At 31.9% G+C, this 13,061-nt stretch overlaps 1 protein-coding gene across 3 annotated transcripts in view; it reads left to right on the top strand.

Moving 5' to 3' along the window:
• Nucleotides 1-13,061, top strand: part of LOC148600061 (triple functional domain protein-like) — a 210,575-nt gene that overhangs the window by 89,780 nt on the left and 107,734 nt on the right. For all 3 annotated transcript variants that reach the window (XM_088558975.1, XM_088558976.1, XM_088558978.1), the window contains 2 exons: nucleotides 11,709-11,946; nucleotides 12,432-12,498. In XM_088558975.1, the coding sequence (XP_088415101.1) occupies nucleotides 11,709-11,946; nucleotides 12,432-12,498 (305 nt within the window). The remainder of the gene's footprint in view (nucleotides 1-11,708; nucleotides 11,947-12,431; nucleotides 12,499-13,061) is intronic.

The raw sequence follows: 13,061 nt of genomic DNA, 5'->3' as shown, positions 1-13,061 counted from the left end.
ACTTCTTATCTTTGTAGATTTTTGAAGTTTTGTATCCATCTATCATTTTTGCTGATTTATCAGGAAAAAAAATTGATTAGTAATTTTGATGATTAATTGGATTAGGAATTTAAAAGATAACACATCCATTAAATTTCATCAAAATCTAGCAAATCTTGGAAGAGTTATTGCCCTTAAAATAAGTTGTTTTAAAATTTCATTATTTAAAAAAAAAAAGAAATATAAATTAAAGATTTTTAAAATTCCTTTTTTTTTTTTCAATGATAATTTATTAATTATAGATTTTTTCAACTTTTCACATGTTTTTGTTTTCAAAGTGAATTTTTGATTTCATTTAAATTGAAATTCTGTTTCCATTGATGTACATTTATTTACACTGTGGTCTTTGATTTTATGTATGTTCTGTATGGATTATTGAAACATGAGATGGATTTTTTGTATCTGTGATGAAAGGGCAATTGGCAACATTTTGATAGACAGGGATAGGTTTATGAACATGGTAGATGGGAATTGATGCATGATAAATGCAGATTTCAAAGTGATATCTGATATGAGATGTTATGATTGCATCGCTTTCTAGTCAAATACAGCTGGAACTTATGTCTGTGTGAAAAGTGAATTGAAATTCTTAAAAATCTTATGAAATGTTTGAAAGTGGTTATATTTTTTAGACTTTTTTTTGTTCGTTTTTTTTTATGTAGTAAGAATTGTCAAAGATTAGAATTATAGTGATCAGCATTATTGTTTGAAAATGTATGGTATTTTTGCTCCTCTTTGCAGCTGTGTTCTTCGATAACATAAAGATATTTTGGGGGCGTGAAAGCTAGAAATTTGCTATGGCATTAATTTGGAAATATTTGACATTATTACATGTATAAGGATAATCATAATTATTGTCATGCGATTGGAAATTTTCACATGCAGTTCTGATATATACCATTAATTCAGCATGTTTTGAACACAAGTATGGTGTTTTTCTTCGAGGATGTAATAACTATTTGGACTTCTGTGTGGCGAATGAGCATTGGAGTACAGTATAGCTTTGGAACTTGAGTACATTGTGTGCTTCATCAGAGAAATTGTTTCAGACTTTGATAAGTTGAACAGATTTTTACATAAGAATGGCTTTTAGTATGCCATCATTCGGAATGTTATTGGTCCGTCTTTCTCATTGGAAGAATGCACGCAAGAAAAGGGTAAGTTTATCATTCTGTCTGCTTTTATTAGGGATGATTTTTTTCTGCTTTTTAGCAGAATTTTTGCTATTTCAAATCCAGATTTTACTGTTATGATTCTTTTTTTACTGTATATTTACTTCCGATTTTGCCAATTTCTGCTTTGTTTGTAGACCATGTAAAATCTTCTCAGTATGTACCATTCTCTTCAATTTTTTGAAAATTGAAGTCTTTGGGATCGATATGAGAATATTAAATATTTTAGGTCCCATTTGCCTAAATTTTTTACAGAGGTGGGCCCTCATTGTCAATTCATGTATTTGGGGTAACACTTGTATAAAGAGCTCCTAGGAAATGTAAGAATCTTATTCACAAATGGAAAGATCCAGGATTTCTAATGAAGGAGGAGTGGTGTGAATAGAATTAAAGGCTGACTGAAGCAAGGGAAGAAATTTATGGGGATAGATAAATACTAGATACTTGTGAAAAAGCAAGATTTTATGCAAAAATTAGGATAAAAAATACCAATTGTAGGAAAGTGTATGTCAGGTACATCCCCCATGAATTTAGGACTGGGCCTGGTGTAGTTACTCATTTCCCCAATTGGGTATGTGCCTGCACTTGGTTTGATATTTTTTTACATTGCAGTATTGCAAATTGTCAGATATCAAAGAGTGAGGTTGTGTCATTACTGATAATGTTAAGAAGGGCATAAATGATGTAATAAGAGTGCAGCACTTTAATATAACACCTGTACCTTTTACAGTGTAATATTGTATTTCTTGAATCTTTTGTTTTGTCTTGTCACTGTCACAATTTATAGGTCTTATGTAGCACTCCAGCTAAGAATCATGCAAAATATGTTTCATGGTTGGAAAGCCTACATATTTTTATTTTTGATATTTTGTTTAAAATGCGTAAGTAAACAGAAAATTACATGTGGCTTTTCATAGAACCCATGTTCATAAGCGATAAAAAATGTATAGAATGCACTGTAGTATTCAAAATTAAGGAAGATAACTCCGTAAATGACACTAAAATACAATTGAAACTCTTTGATTTTCAATGTGGATTATCTCCCCAGAGCAGACAGATTGAAATGAATAATTATACATTCCATCACATAGACTTATAAAGCAACTTAATAACAAAAATAAAAATGGGTAGCCTTTTTTTGGGGTGTATCACATTGTATAGAATTTGCATGATTCTTACAATGACTGCTACTTAATGTCTTGTATTTCCATGCATTAAAAAGGATGAAATCCTTCTGAAATGATGGATTGGTATTGGATCTATACTTGTGCCTTAAAATTTGGTATATGGAACTTTTAGAGACCATTGAATGTCAGTTCCCTTTTATTGGGGTTACAATATAAAATTAAAAGTATTTTCTTGATAGTAATATTATGTTTAACGTTGTTGCTGGTTCTATATCGAACTCTTGATGTCTTCTCTTTCATGAAAAAGTAGTTGTCTTGCAGAAATGATGATTTGGTTAAATGCTTTACTTTTTTTCTTTCTCCATTTCTAGCTCTTGGTGTCCATTTTCCTTGTCTAGATCTTCTCTTACATGAAAAGAATGAAATTTTCAGGTCAAATGCCTTGCCTTGTGGGTGTATCCATTTCATGCTGTTAATGTCTACTTCCTTGTCCAGATCTTTTCTTCCACCAAAAAAGGATGATATATTGCAGAAATGATGATTTGGTCAAATGCTTTAACTTTTTCCATGTCTCCATTTCTAGCTGTTGATGTCCATTTCCTTGTCTAGATCTCCTGTTGCACGAAAAGAATTTAATATGCAGAAGGTCAAATGCCTTGCCTTGTAGCTGTCTCCATTTCTTACTCTTGATGTCCGTTTTCCTTGTCCAGACCTCCTCTTTCATAAAAAGTATGTAATCTTGCAGAAACGATAAATTGATATTTGACCAGTTGATGGGACCAGATCAATGTAAATGGGATTTTTAAGTGACCACTGAGTGTCCATTGTATAACATATTACCCAGGGGATCTCTTTATTTCTATGATGTGTGAGTATTGGTGTAATGCAATCATATGCTGAAATTAACAGTGGTAATTTACACTGTGGTGACTGTCTGCTATCTACCCTTAGGTACTAGTCTGTTCAAGAATTAGTGATGGTCATTTAAATATTATATGGATGTGTAAGGTTAAGGCGATATATTTTTATTGCCTGTCATAGTTTTCATACTATCTGAATTTTACTCTGTTTTGATAATGCTCCAGTGAACTTCAATGAACTCTGTCTAATCCAAACCTTGAATAACTTTTTATTATTTTTCTACAAGTTCAGAGTTCTTGAATTCTCAGATTAGAAAAGTTTTCATATGACATGTAGAACATAATGGAAATATGTTGATTTTTTTGCCTGAACATCTAATTTCTCCTTAAAATGCATTTTCCTTACTTCTCTTTTTTCTTGCCAAAAAATTCTGGTTGGAGGAGTAACATTTCTTGTATGTTTGCCATCTATTGCATATTTCTAAGATGGACTTGTACTAAGACATTGTCATCGTGTATTATTTGTATTTATTCTTTCTACTGCATGATTCTTAGATGAAGTTGTACTGAAATATTGTCAATGGTCCTAAGATGTTGAAAATGACCAATGTTAATATGAGTCTTCAATGACCTTAGCCAATATCCAATGCATAATGTATTACCCTGGTCACATCAGTTGTGCAAACTGATTTGTGATTGAATTATATGATGTAATGACCATGTCATAGTAAGGCTGGTGTATAAAATATTCAGTGTTAATGAATGTCCATACATGGGAAAAAAATATTTTATCATGTATAAAAACTGGAGCAGGCCACTTTGGGCAAGTCAGCACCCTTTTCCTTATTGGGAATTTCTGGATCTGCCATTTTGTCTTCTCTGCAATGAAAATTTGTGGGTATGTAGGAACCATTCTGCCTGTCTAGCTTTCTGTCTGTCTGCCCATCTGTTGGTCTATCCACATTTGTTGTAAGTGCAGGTCCTTTTTTACTATGCAGTGCATTGTATTGCATTTTGATGATATTCATAGGATTTTGGGTTTTACATGTTAAAACTTATATCGTAAGTGTAATTTTTCCTTTATAACTCATTGGATTGTGATGAAATTTTATCAGAAGGTTGGGCATCATACATTTAAGTTTCATCAACGACTGGTATAATTAAAAGAGTTTTAAAAATTTCTGGATGGTCTAACATTGCAACTGAACAGAGCATGCTCAGTCTAAGTTCTTATGATATTGAAATTATCATAGTATGCCAAACGTGCGAAGATCAGCATGTGCCTATTTTTTTTTACATTGGGTAATGGCAAAAATAGTTTTTCATAAACGAAGATACAAACGGCTTTCTGTCATAGAGTGTACCATTTCGTTGCTATGTTGTATATTTTAGTTAGTGAAATATGAAATAAGCTTATATTTGTATTGTTATACCTTATTGAAGAATTTTAAGCAATGTAAAAGATGCTTATCTCAGCAAAAAAAAAGAAAAGTCCAAGCTTTCAGAACAATTATTCACGTCTTGCTAAAATTAATGGAAAATTAAATACGGGACTTCATATTAAAGTCCATTATTCAAGGTAAATGAACTTAAGAAATATGAATTTTCTATAATTCATGACAGTTGTGTAAAATTTATGACAAAATGATAGATATTGATTGTTATAAATGGTGTGAAAGGGATCAAAATCTATGCTAAACTTTGTTATGGAGATGACCATTGGTTGACCAGTTGTATAATGTATAACTCTTGGGATTTCTTCTCTTTTAAATTCAATCATGATGAAGATGATGGGAAATGAATTGACTACTTCAAGGATAAAATAGTATGATATAATTTGCATTCCTATGCTCAGTGAGTTTGGGTATACAGGCATTCTCATATCTGTCTGTCTGTTCAACTCTTTTTTTGTATTTAAACTTCTCCTCAGTGAGTTGATAAATAGTAGTTTTTATGGTTTTTTGTCTGTCTGTCAGTCTGTCACACTTTGGTATCCACATTAGAACTAAATACCGCTCAACCATATTTTTTAAGAACTTTACTACATGTACAATGTTATTAACTTCAAGGGCAATAAATATTCTAAATTTGACTCCAGTGTATATTGCATTTACAGTTCAAAAGTCATATTTCCTTTTTCATTCAGAAAACTATGAACATGAATTAAATTACCTGTAGTAGTGGTCTGATGTGCAAGACCCCTAGTTTTTGATCCAGGAACTTTGCTATTGTTTATTGTGTAATTGGTCCTTTAAATCTTTTGCACAGACACTGTATTGAGGACTTTTCCTCAAGTGAACCATTGACTTGGTCAAGTTCAGGACATTTCATTCTGACAAGTAATCTTGAGGCTTAGTAATGCTTTTTCCAGATTTCATAAATTTGGAGAAACTTGATGCTCATTTTTCAGAAGTATAGAATTTTGAACAAGGAAGACAAGTGTACACAAACTGAATTCTTCCACCACTTTACCTTCTGACCGTAAAAAGTAATGAAAGGATGTAGGCCTTAAGGCACCTGTTCACGTCTTCTTAGTTTCATTTTCTTCAATAAAGTCAATAAGTCCATCAGCTGAAGTACAGGAAAGACATGCTTTTCACATTTATGTAAACATTCTTTTCTAGTACACCTGTGTATTATGAGTTTCCCTCCCCAGGAAGTTAGATTTAATCTGTTACAAATTGGTGCTTTTATGTTACTTAGGTGCTAGTTCTTAGGTAATGAGGCTATTTTGATAATGGGGTACTAATTGGTTGAATTTAGAGTGGGATCATGTTAGTTGTACATTTTTGATGTCGTGGTTAGATTGATTCATGCCTCTCTGTTCATTTATGGTAATAAACTGATAATGTCATGTCAGTCATTAGTTTGCCCTGGTTATGTCTTCTATCATTAATCAGATTGTGGAGAAATCTTGTATTAAAATACTGTTTGTTTTCTTTTCTTTGCCCACAAACTTAGTCACAATACTGCTTCTGTCTATCTGTCTGTAACTCTTTGCAATGATTGTGAACAATAATCAGCCAAGTACATTATAAGTGTAAGGAAAAATTTTGAACTTGGATGATTTTCCAAGTTGATAGACCAGTGATCAGGGTCAAAGAATAATGATTTACATATTTAGAAAATGGTGTGTTGGGTAACCCTTACATTACTGGTTAGCTGTACAAGAGTTATTGCCCTTGATTTGATTCCTATGTGTCTGAAGTTTTACTATTTGTTGAATGAAGCCCATATTTTAGCATTGTTTGCTAGTTTTCCATTGAAATGTTAACAATTTGTACTTTCTCCAGTGTTATGGTCTTCCATTATAGGTATTTATTTGTAAAACACTTGGATACATTCACCTCATGTTGCATCTGTTCTTTAGAAATACATACTATCAATCTGTTCATATGGAATAGTAGAAACTATGGAGTGGAAATGTGGATTAGAAATGTGGCATGGAATTAAAAAGCAGGGGAACAGGATTAGAAAGAAATTTATTAAGTTGCTTGTTCAAATAAGTTGTTCTTTTGAAGCCCTTTGAATCGTAATTATGCACCTATAAATATGAATTGGGATGTAATATGAATAGGGTTGTATAAAAACTACCAAGTTCATGTGTCTTTCTCTGTTCATCTATTCATATTTTATATCTCTTTAGACATTAAATTGGTTTAAATGAAGTCGCTTCAAAGTTTGAAATTATTAATAGCAACAAGCTATAACTGTTTGATTAGTAGGACGGTGTATACAATCAGTGGTATTTTATGATTTTGCTAAAAGTTTAGAGCTGGTTCAGTCACTGTACTTACTATGCTAGTGCTGTTTTTTTTTCCATTGTATATTTCTTTAATGTAATTGCCTCATACGAAAGCTGTGTAAGTCAAACATTCTCTCTATTTGATGCTGCTTTCAACATTGTTTGCATATGTAAAACATGTTCTACCAGACAGGACTGGAAATGGCCAACAACTTCATTAAAATCTATTCCCAATTCTTTACAGTGTTAGGGTCTAGTTGGGTGGCATGTATTCTTTATTTAATGAGGTTCTTTGTCCTTTGCTGTTTCTGTACTTATGCTAGACTGAATTAAAATATCTTAGTTTCTCTTTCCCTTCCAATCCATTTTTTTACCCTCCCCAAAATTTGTCTTTCAAATTGACAGCATATTTATTTTAATTGATAAAAAATTAAAAAAGAAGTGAAATTCACCTGCTCACCCCTAACTTTGAAAAATGTTGGATGAGAGTCAATGCATTTCTTTATGATGGCCTTATTGAAATATAATTCTATTTCAGTATGTAAAAACATAATAGTAATACTACTACCCAAATTTTCTGAGAAGTTTTAAAATGCATCTGTTTTTCAGATACTTTTTCTACACTTTTAAAGATGTTTCTTTGACTTAAATCTTGGACATAGGATGTGTTCTATTTTTTGCAATTTAACATTCAAGTTTCTTGCTGACTGGAAGATAGTGGCTCACTGAGTAAACTATAGGTTCAACAGCTATTTGAACTAAAATTTAAACATAAAAATGTGTTTTTTTAAATTAAAGTTTCAATCTGCATAATACACTTAGAGTGTGCATAATAAGTTGAAGTTAAGAATGAAACCAATTTAGAAATCCGTATTAGAAGTCCATTCCCATGTTTTGTAGTGTGTCATTATAAATTCTATGACATAATTGGCTCATTCCAGAGTTATACAAGTTAAACATGTATGCTATTGATGTGGTCTTGGGTTTTTGTCTAATTGTTTAAACATTTGTTGATTTTACCAGTTTTTGTGTGACTGGTTATGTCTTTCAAGATTGTATAACACTTCAAAGTGGTGCCAATCTGTCAGTCTGTCACCATTTTTTGCATTTAAAATGCTTTTACTGGAAATATTTTACTTCTTGTTTTAACCTCAGAAAATGAGCTAAGGTTTGGCATTCTGTTATAATTGTGTTTATTGTCAGAACTTGAAATTCTTAATAGGGCCTGGATGCCCTATAGTAATCAGTCTGTCCGGCCTGTAACTTTGTTGTCTTTTGGTGTAAACATTTGGTATTTGGTACGAGGGTAGATCAGCTTAGATTTTCTGTACAATTTTGATCCTCCAAAATGTTCATACCTCACTTTATTTAGGCTATGACTGGGTCCTTAAAGATGGCTTCCATCTTGTTAGGCTTAAAGAATATAAATAGATTTCATTTTTTTTTTAAGCAGACACATTTTGATTAATTTATGACAACCCAAGGCAGTTGAAATTTAATGAGTGATATTTAAAATGTGGTTGTGATTTATATATAAAAAAAATGTGCTCCTATTTGATTTTTTTTCATATTGATTTCAAAGTAATTTTTATTTTCATTACCCCTGCTACTAAAGTTTAGAGTAAAGAGAAATTAATGTCCAGGTCCCTCCCTCAGTTGATCTTCGTACCGTATCTTGTAATAAAGTACAACTTGTTCTTAACTGATTTATTTTGATTTTTGTTGGTGATATTTAATCTTGATAGGGAATCTTCTTCCATGAGGTATATAAACCCACACATATAAAAAGTATTATCCCTGATTTGAAATACCTTCTTTATTTGCCACTGCATGACATGACATTGCATACGACCTTCAATGAAATAATTTCCCATCATGCTTCAGTGATAAGGTACCTAATGTTCCTATATTATCAGTAATCTGGTCTCTAGAAACAGAATCGTGGAGTACTTTAGATAAGAAAGTACATAAAAAATAACTTTTTAGCATGTTTTTGCTGTATTTTCTGGCACACATCATGTTTTGATGAGTTTGTTGACAATGTTTTTGAATGATGGTGTTCAACATCTAGGTCTTTCAAAGTTAAGGCAAAACCAAAGTTTTTTAGTGGTTTTCGTGCTTCATTGAAATCATGCAATCCAAATCATGGTGAATTAAAATTTTCAGTGTGCTGTTATGGTTCTTATAATTGTTGGTACTAATCGTTTTGATTTGTTAAAGTCTTAGAGTATTGGAAGCAGGCCAATAGCCAAGGGGTTAAGCAGCTTACGAGGACCTTTCCCCTGAAGTCAGAGAGTTTTAAAAAAAAAAATACGATCATAAACAAGTTTAGAATGTGTTTTGCACACTTAAAGTTGGGACAATTTTTTACAAATACCCTCCCCCTTTCCATGCACACACACACAGTACACACTCTTAAGTTTTCTTCCTGGCTATGGGCCTTGTAAGTTCATAAAATTTGATTCGTATTTTTCATTAGAGTGTCTTAGGTTTTAATGAAAATTCCATCTAAGAATCATGCAAAATGTGATTTATGGTTGGGAAGCCTACATATTTTTATTTTTGATATTTTGTTTAAAATGCTTTAGTAAACAGAAATAACCATTTGGCCAATCATATAACCCTTGTTCTTAGTGGATAAAAATTATATAGAATGCACTGTAGAATTCAAAGTTAAATGAGACTAAATACAATAGAAACTGTTGCATTATATGTGTTAATTACCTCCTAAGAGCAGACAGATTGGAATGAATAATTATACATTTCATCATATAGACCTATATACTTAATGATTAAAAATATGTAGCCTTTTTTGATACACATTACAGAATTTGCATGATTCTTACATAGACTGATACTTAATTTGACGAGAAGTTTCTATTACTTTTTTACTATTCAAACTACAATAAATGTTGCTCCTCAACACAAGGCCAAAAAGTTCTAATTGTAAAAGTTCATTTACCAGAATATCTGGTAATGAAGAATAAATACACTTAAACCTGTCTAAACCAAACCCTGAATTAACCAAAAACCTGTCTAAACAAAACCCTGAATTAAAAATTTGTCAAAACCAGTCAAATTTTTTAAATGTCTCTTCATATCAGTTTAATTAGTTTGATTCTTGGTAGATGGAATACCCTGGTAAAATACACAAATTTTTACTTTCCAGATTTAGGCTGTTCTCACTGTAATAGCTAGATAATTACGATTTGGAAAATTATTATGCTTGCAAAATTATCCTCTTGAAAACATCTTCAGAGTAATTGCTACTTCAATTAGAAAGTGTCTGAATATTTGCCATGAATAACATACATTTTGCAGATAATTATGAATATTTAAATAAAAAAGATAATGAGTCGGTTATGAGGTTCATATGCCTGTTTGATTGATTGATTGAAAATGTATCAAAATATTATTAAGTACTTATGAAAATAATCATCAGTTCCAGCTTATACTGAATTGCTAGGAATCCTCAAAGTTTTTAGGGTGATGTTATCATCAGGCATCAAATTTAAGGGTAAATACTTGCTAAATGCATGACAAATTTAATTTTTATTAATAGAAATTATTTCCACTTGCTAAAATTTGTTTGTGGAATTAAAAGTGCTATAAGTTTAGTTCAGAAATAACCCAAAAAACTTACGATTTTGTGAGTGTAAATTGTCAGTATTTGCTTTATTTAGATAGTGGAAAAAAATATTAAATTCAGTTCATAAAGATAATAATTTTTTCCTCTAATAGTTTCATCTAAGCATTTGATACTAAATAAAAGATTGTTTTTCACCTCGTTATCATTGCTAGGAATCATCAAAGTTTTTAGGGTGATGTTATTTCAACTATAAGATCGATTGTGCTACATGAAATATCTTAATCAAGTTTCTATAATTCCACCACACAAAGGTGATATTCTAAGAAAAGTTTTGTGTCTGTCTGTCTGTCAGTACCAAGACAGTTTCCATATGTTAACTTGATTGATCTTTTTTCAAACTTTGTATATTTAATTAGTATCAGAAAATATAGTTTAGTTCAATCAGGTTATTTACACAAAAGTGTTTTCTATTTTAAATTATTTTTACCCAAAAATGTTTTATAAACTGCCAGGGTTTCCTTTTATGTCCAATTAGATGCCCTTCTTTTAAATTTTCTAGTCTCCACTGCGGACCTATGATAATGTCCTGATATGTGATGTGTCATTGCTTTGCTTATAGTAACTGGGTCCAGTTCAATAAAACATCTCAAATTGAGAATTTCTTCAAATGCTTCCTTAACTCAAATTTTGACCAATCAGATCAGTTAAAATTGAAGATTTGAGAAAAAACACAGTTCATGAGACAATTCTCAACTTGAGACTTTTTTTTTTATAAAACCCAGGCCTGTTATTTAGTGAGTAAGAAATTTCACAAAGCATTATCAATTCAACTCATTTGAAGTCTTGTGAGGTTCTTTCCAATGTACTTTACTAATTTGCATAAAGAGGTTGGGATATGTACATGGGATGGCAGAGGTGTGCAAACATTGAAAAAATAAAAACGAATGAACCCTGTCTGCAGGAGAATGCAGTTGTTACTGACAATTTACTTAGGTATTTGAGTAAATTTTCAGTTTCAGAAGTTGTATTTGGCCCTGATATGAAATAATTAATTTGAGCAAGTACATATTGAATCTGTGTTTGTCCATCTCTTTTTCTCTAGCTGTCCTGTTTTTATCATTTGTTCTTTTTAGATTTTGTGATATTTGGTGAACATAATTCCTTTTCTATTTTTAGCCTGACGTCACTGTTGTCATAGAGAACTATTCAGCAGCCAACAACTCAGAAATCACAGTCCTTAAAGGTCAACAGGTCGAGGTCATTGACCCAACCCCAGGTGAACCAAACTGGTGTATGGTGCGTGCAATAAATTGTGAAGATGGTGAACCATGTCAAGGTCTGGTGCCCATTGCATCACTTAAACCTATACCAATGTTACGAGGGCCTGGCAACAGAAACAGTATGGACCTTGATGGTATGATGTTCTTCAAAGGTCTTTAGACCACAGCAGTGGTGAAATGGGGATTAACATATGATCGATGTTATATAACCTTCGTATTTTTGACGTTACAGATATGTTTACACAGTTTTACACAATTTTTACTTACATCACAGCAGATTTTTGCTCCACAATGGTGGTCATTGCGTGCAACAAATAGGCTGTGTCTGTTTAGAAACATGAAGAAAAGAATTTTTACAAAAATAACAAAGAGTCTATTTTATCATTGTTTCACACAGTCTGGCCATTTTCATCATGATTTTACTCTGTGCTTAACTAAATGGGGCACAAAGTCATAAATGGCCAGTCTGTGGTTAAAAATAATAAATTGGAGTCTCTGTCAATTATTTCTTTACTTAACAATTGTTGTGCTAAATCGACCACATATTGGCTATTGATAGTTTTTCGCTACCATTCTTTTATCAAGATGAGCCAATTTTTTTTCTTTTTTCTTTTTTCAGAAGCATTTGGAGATGATCAGAGGATTGATGCTGACACCCTGGCTAACAAGAGAAAGAGTAGTATAAGGTATATTGAATAGGAAATGACTCTCTATATGGCTATAAGGATGGAAATAAGGAGATAACTGACGATTGTATTTGAAGTTTTGAAGGCCTCTAATATGATTTTAGGCTTTGTCCATGTAGGATGGAGCTGTTTGTACTTGTAATGGGGTATGTCTTGACCAATGGGAATAGGCAATACTTACGCTACTGGTGCACCTGGTCCGTGTTCCCAGTTTTTAGTGGAGACTTAAGTTGTTCATCTGCTTTTGTTACTTTGTATGTATGATTTTAGTCACTCAAAACCACGAATTCAAAAAATCCACAAACTTGTGTTTCTTCCCTGATCCACGAAAATTGGTATCCACGAATTAAAATACTTTCACAGGACATCCCTGGTATGGATGGACTGTCCGTAATGAAAAATGGGAAATAGAATTTTGTAAAGCTATGAAACAGAGAAAAAAATTGAATCAAAGTAGAAGAGCTGATAAATACAAGGGTATTTAGGATGAATGTCAGTGCTACTGCAATTTAATTAGGAGTGGATGTTGTATAAACTTATTCAAGCCATAAAAATTTGCAAAG

This window comes from Perna viridis, chromosome 13 (genome assembly GCF_037379345.1).
Source record: "Perna viridis isolate PV_CMFRI_1.1 ecotype Kerala chromosome 13, ASM3737934v1, whole genome shotgun sequence".
Taxonomy (NCBI): Eukaryota; Metazoa; Mollusca; class Bivalvia; order Mytilida; family Mytilidae; genus Perna; species Perna viridis.
Note: the sequence above shows the minus strand (reverse complement) of the source record. Positions and strands in the feature narration are given on the sequence as shown.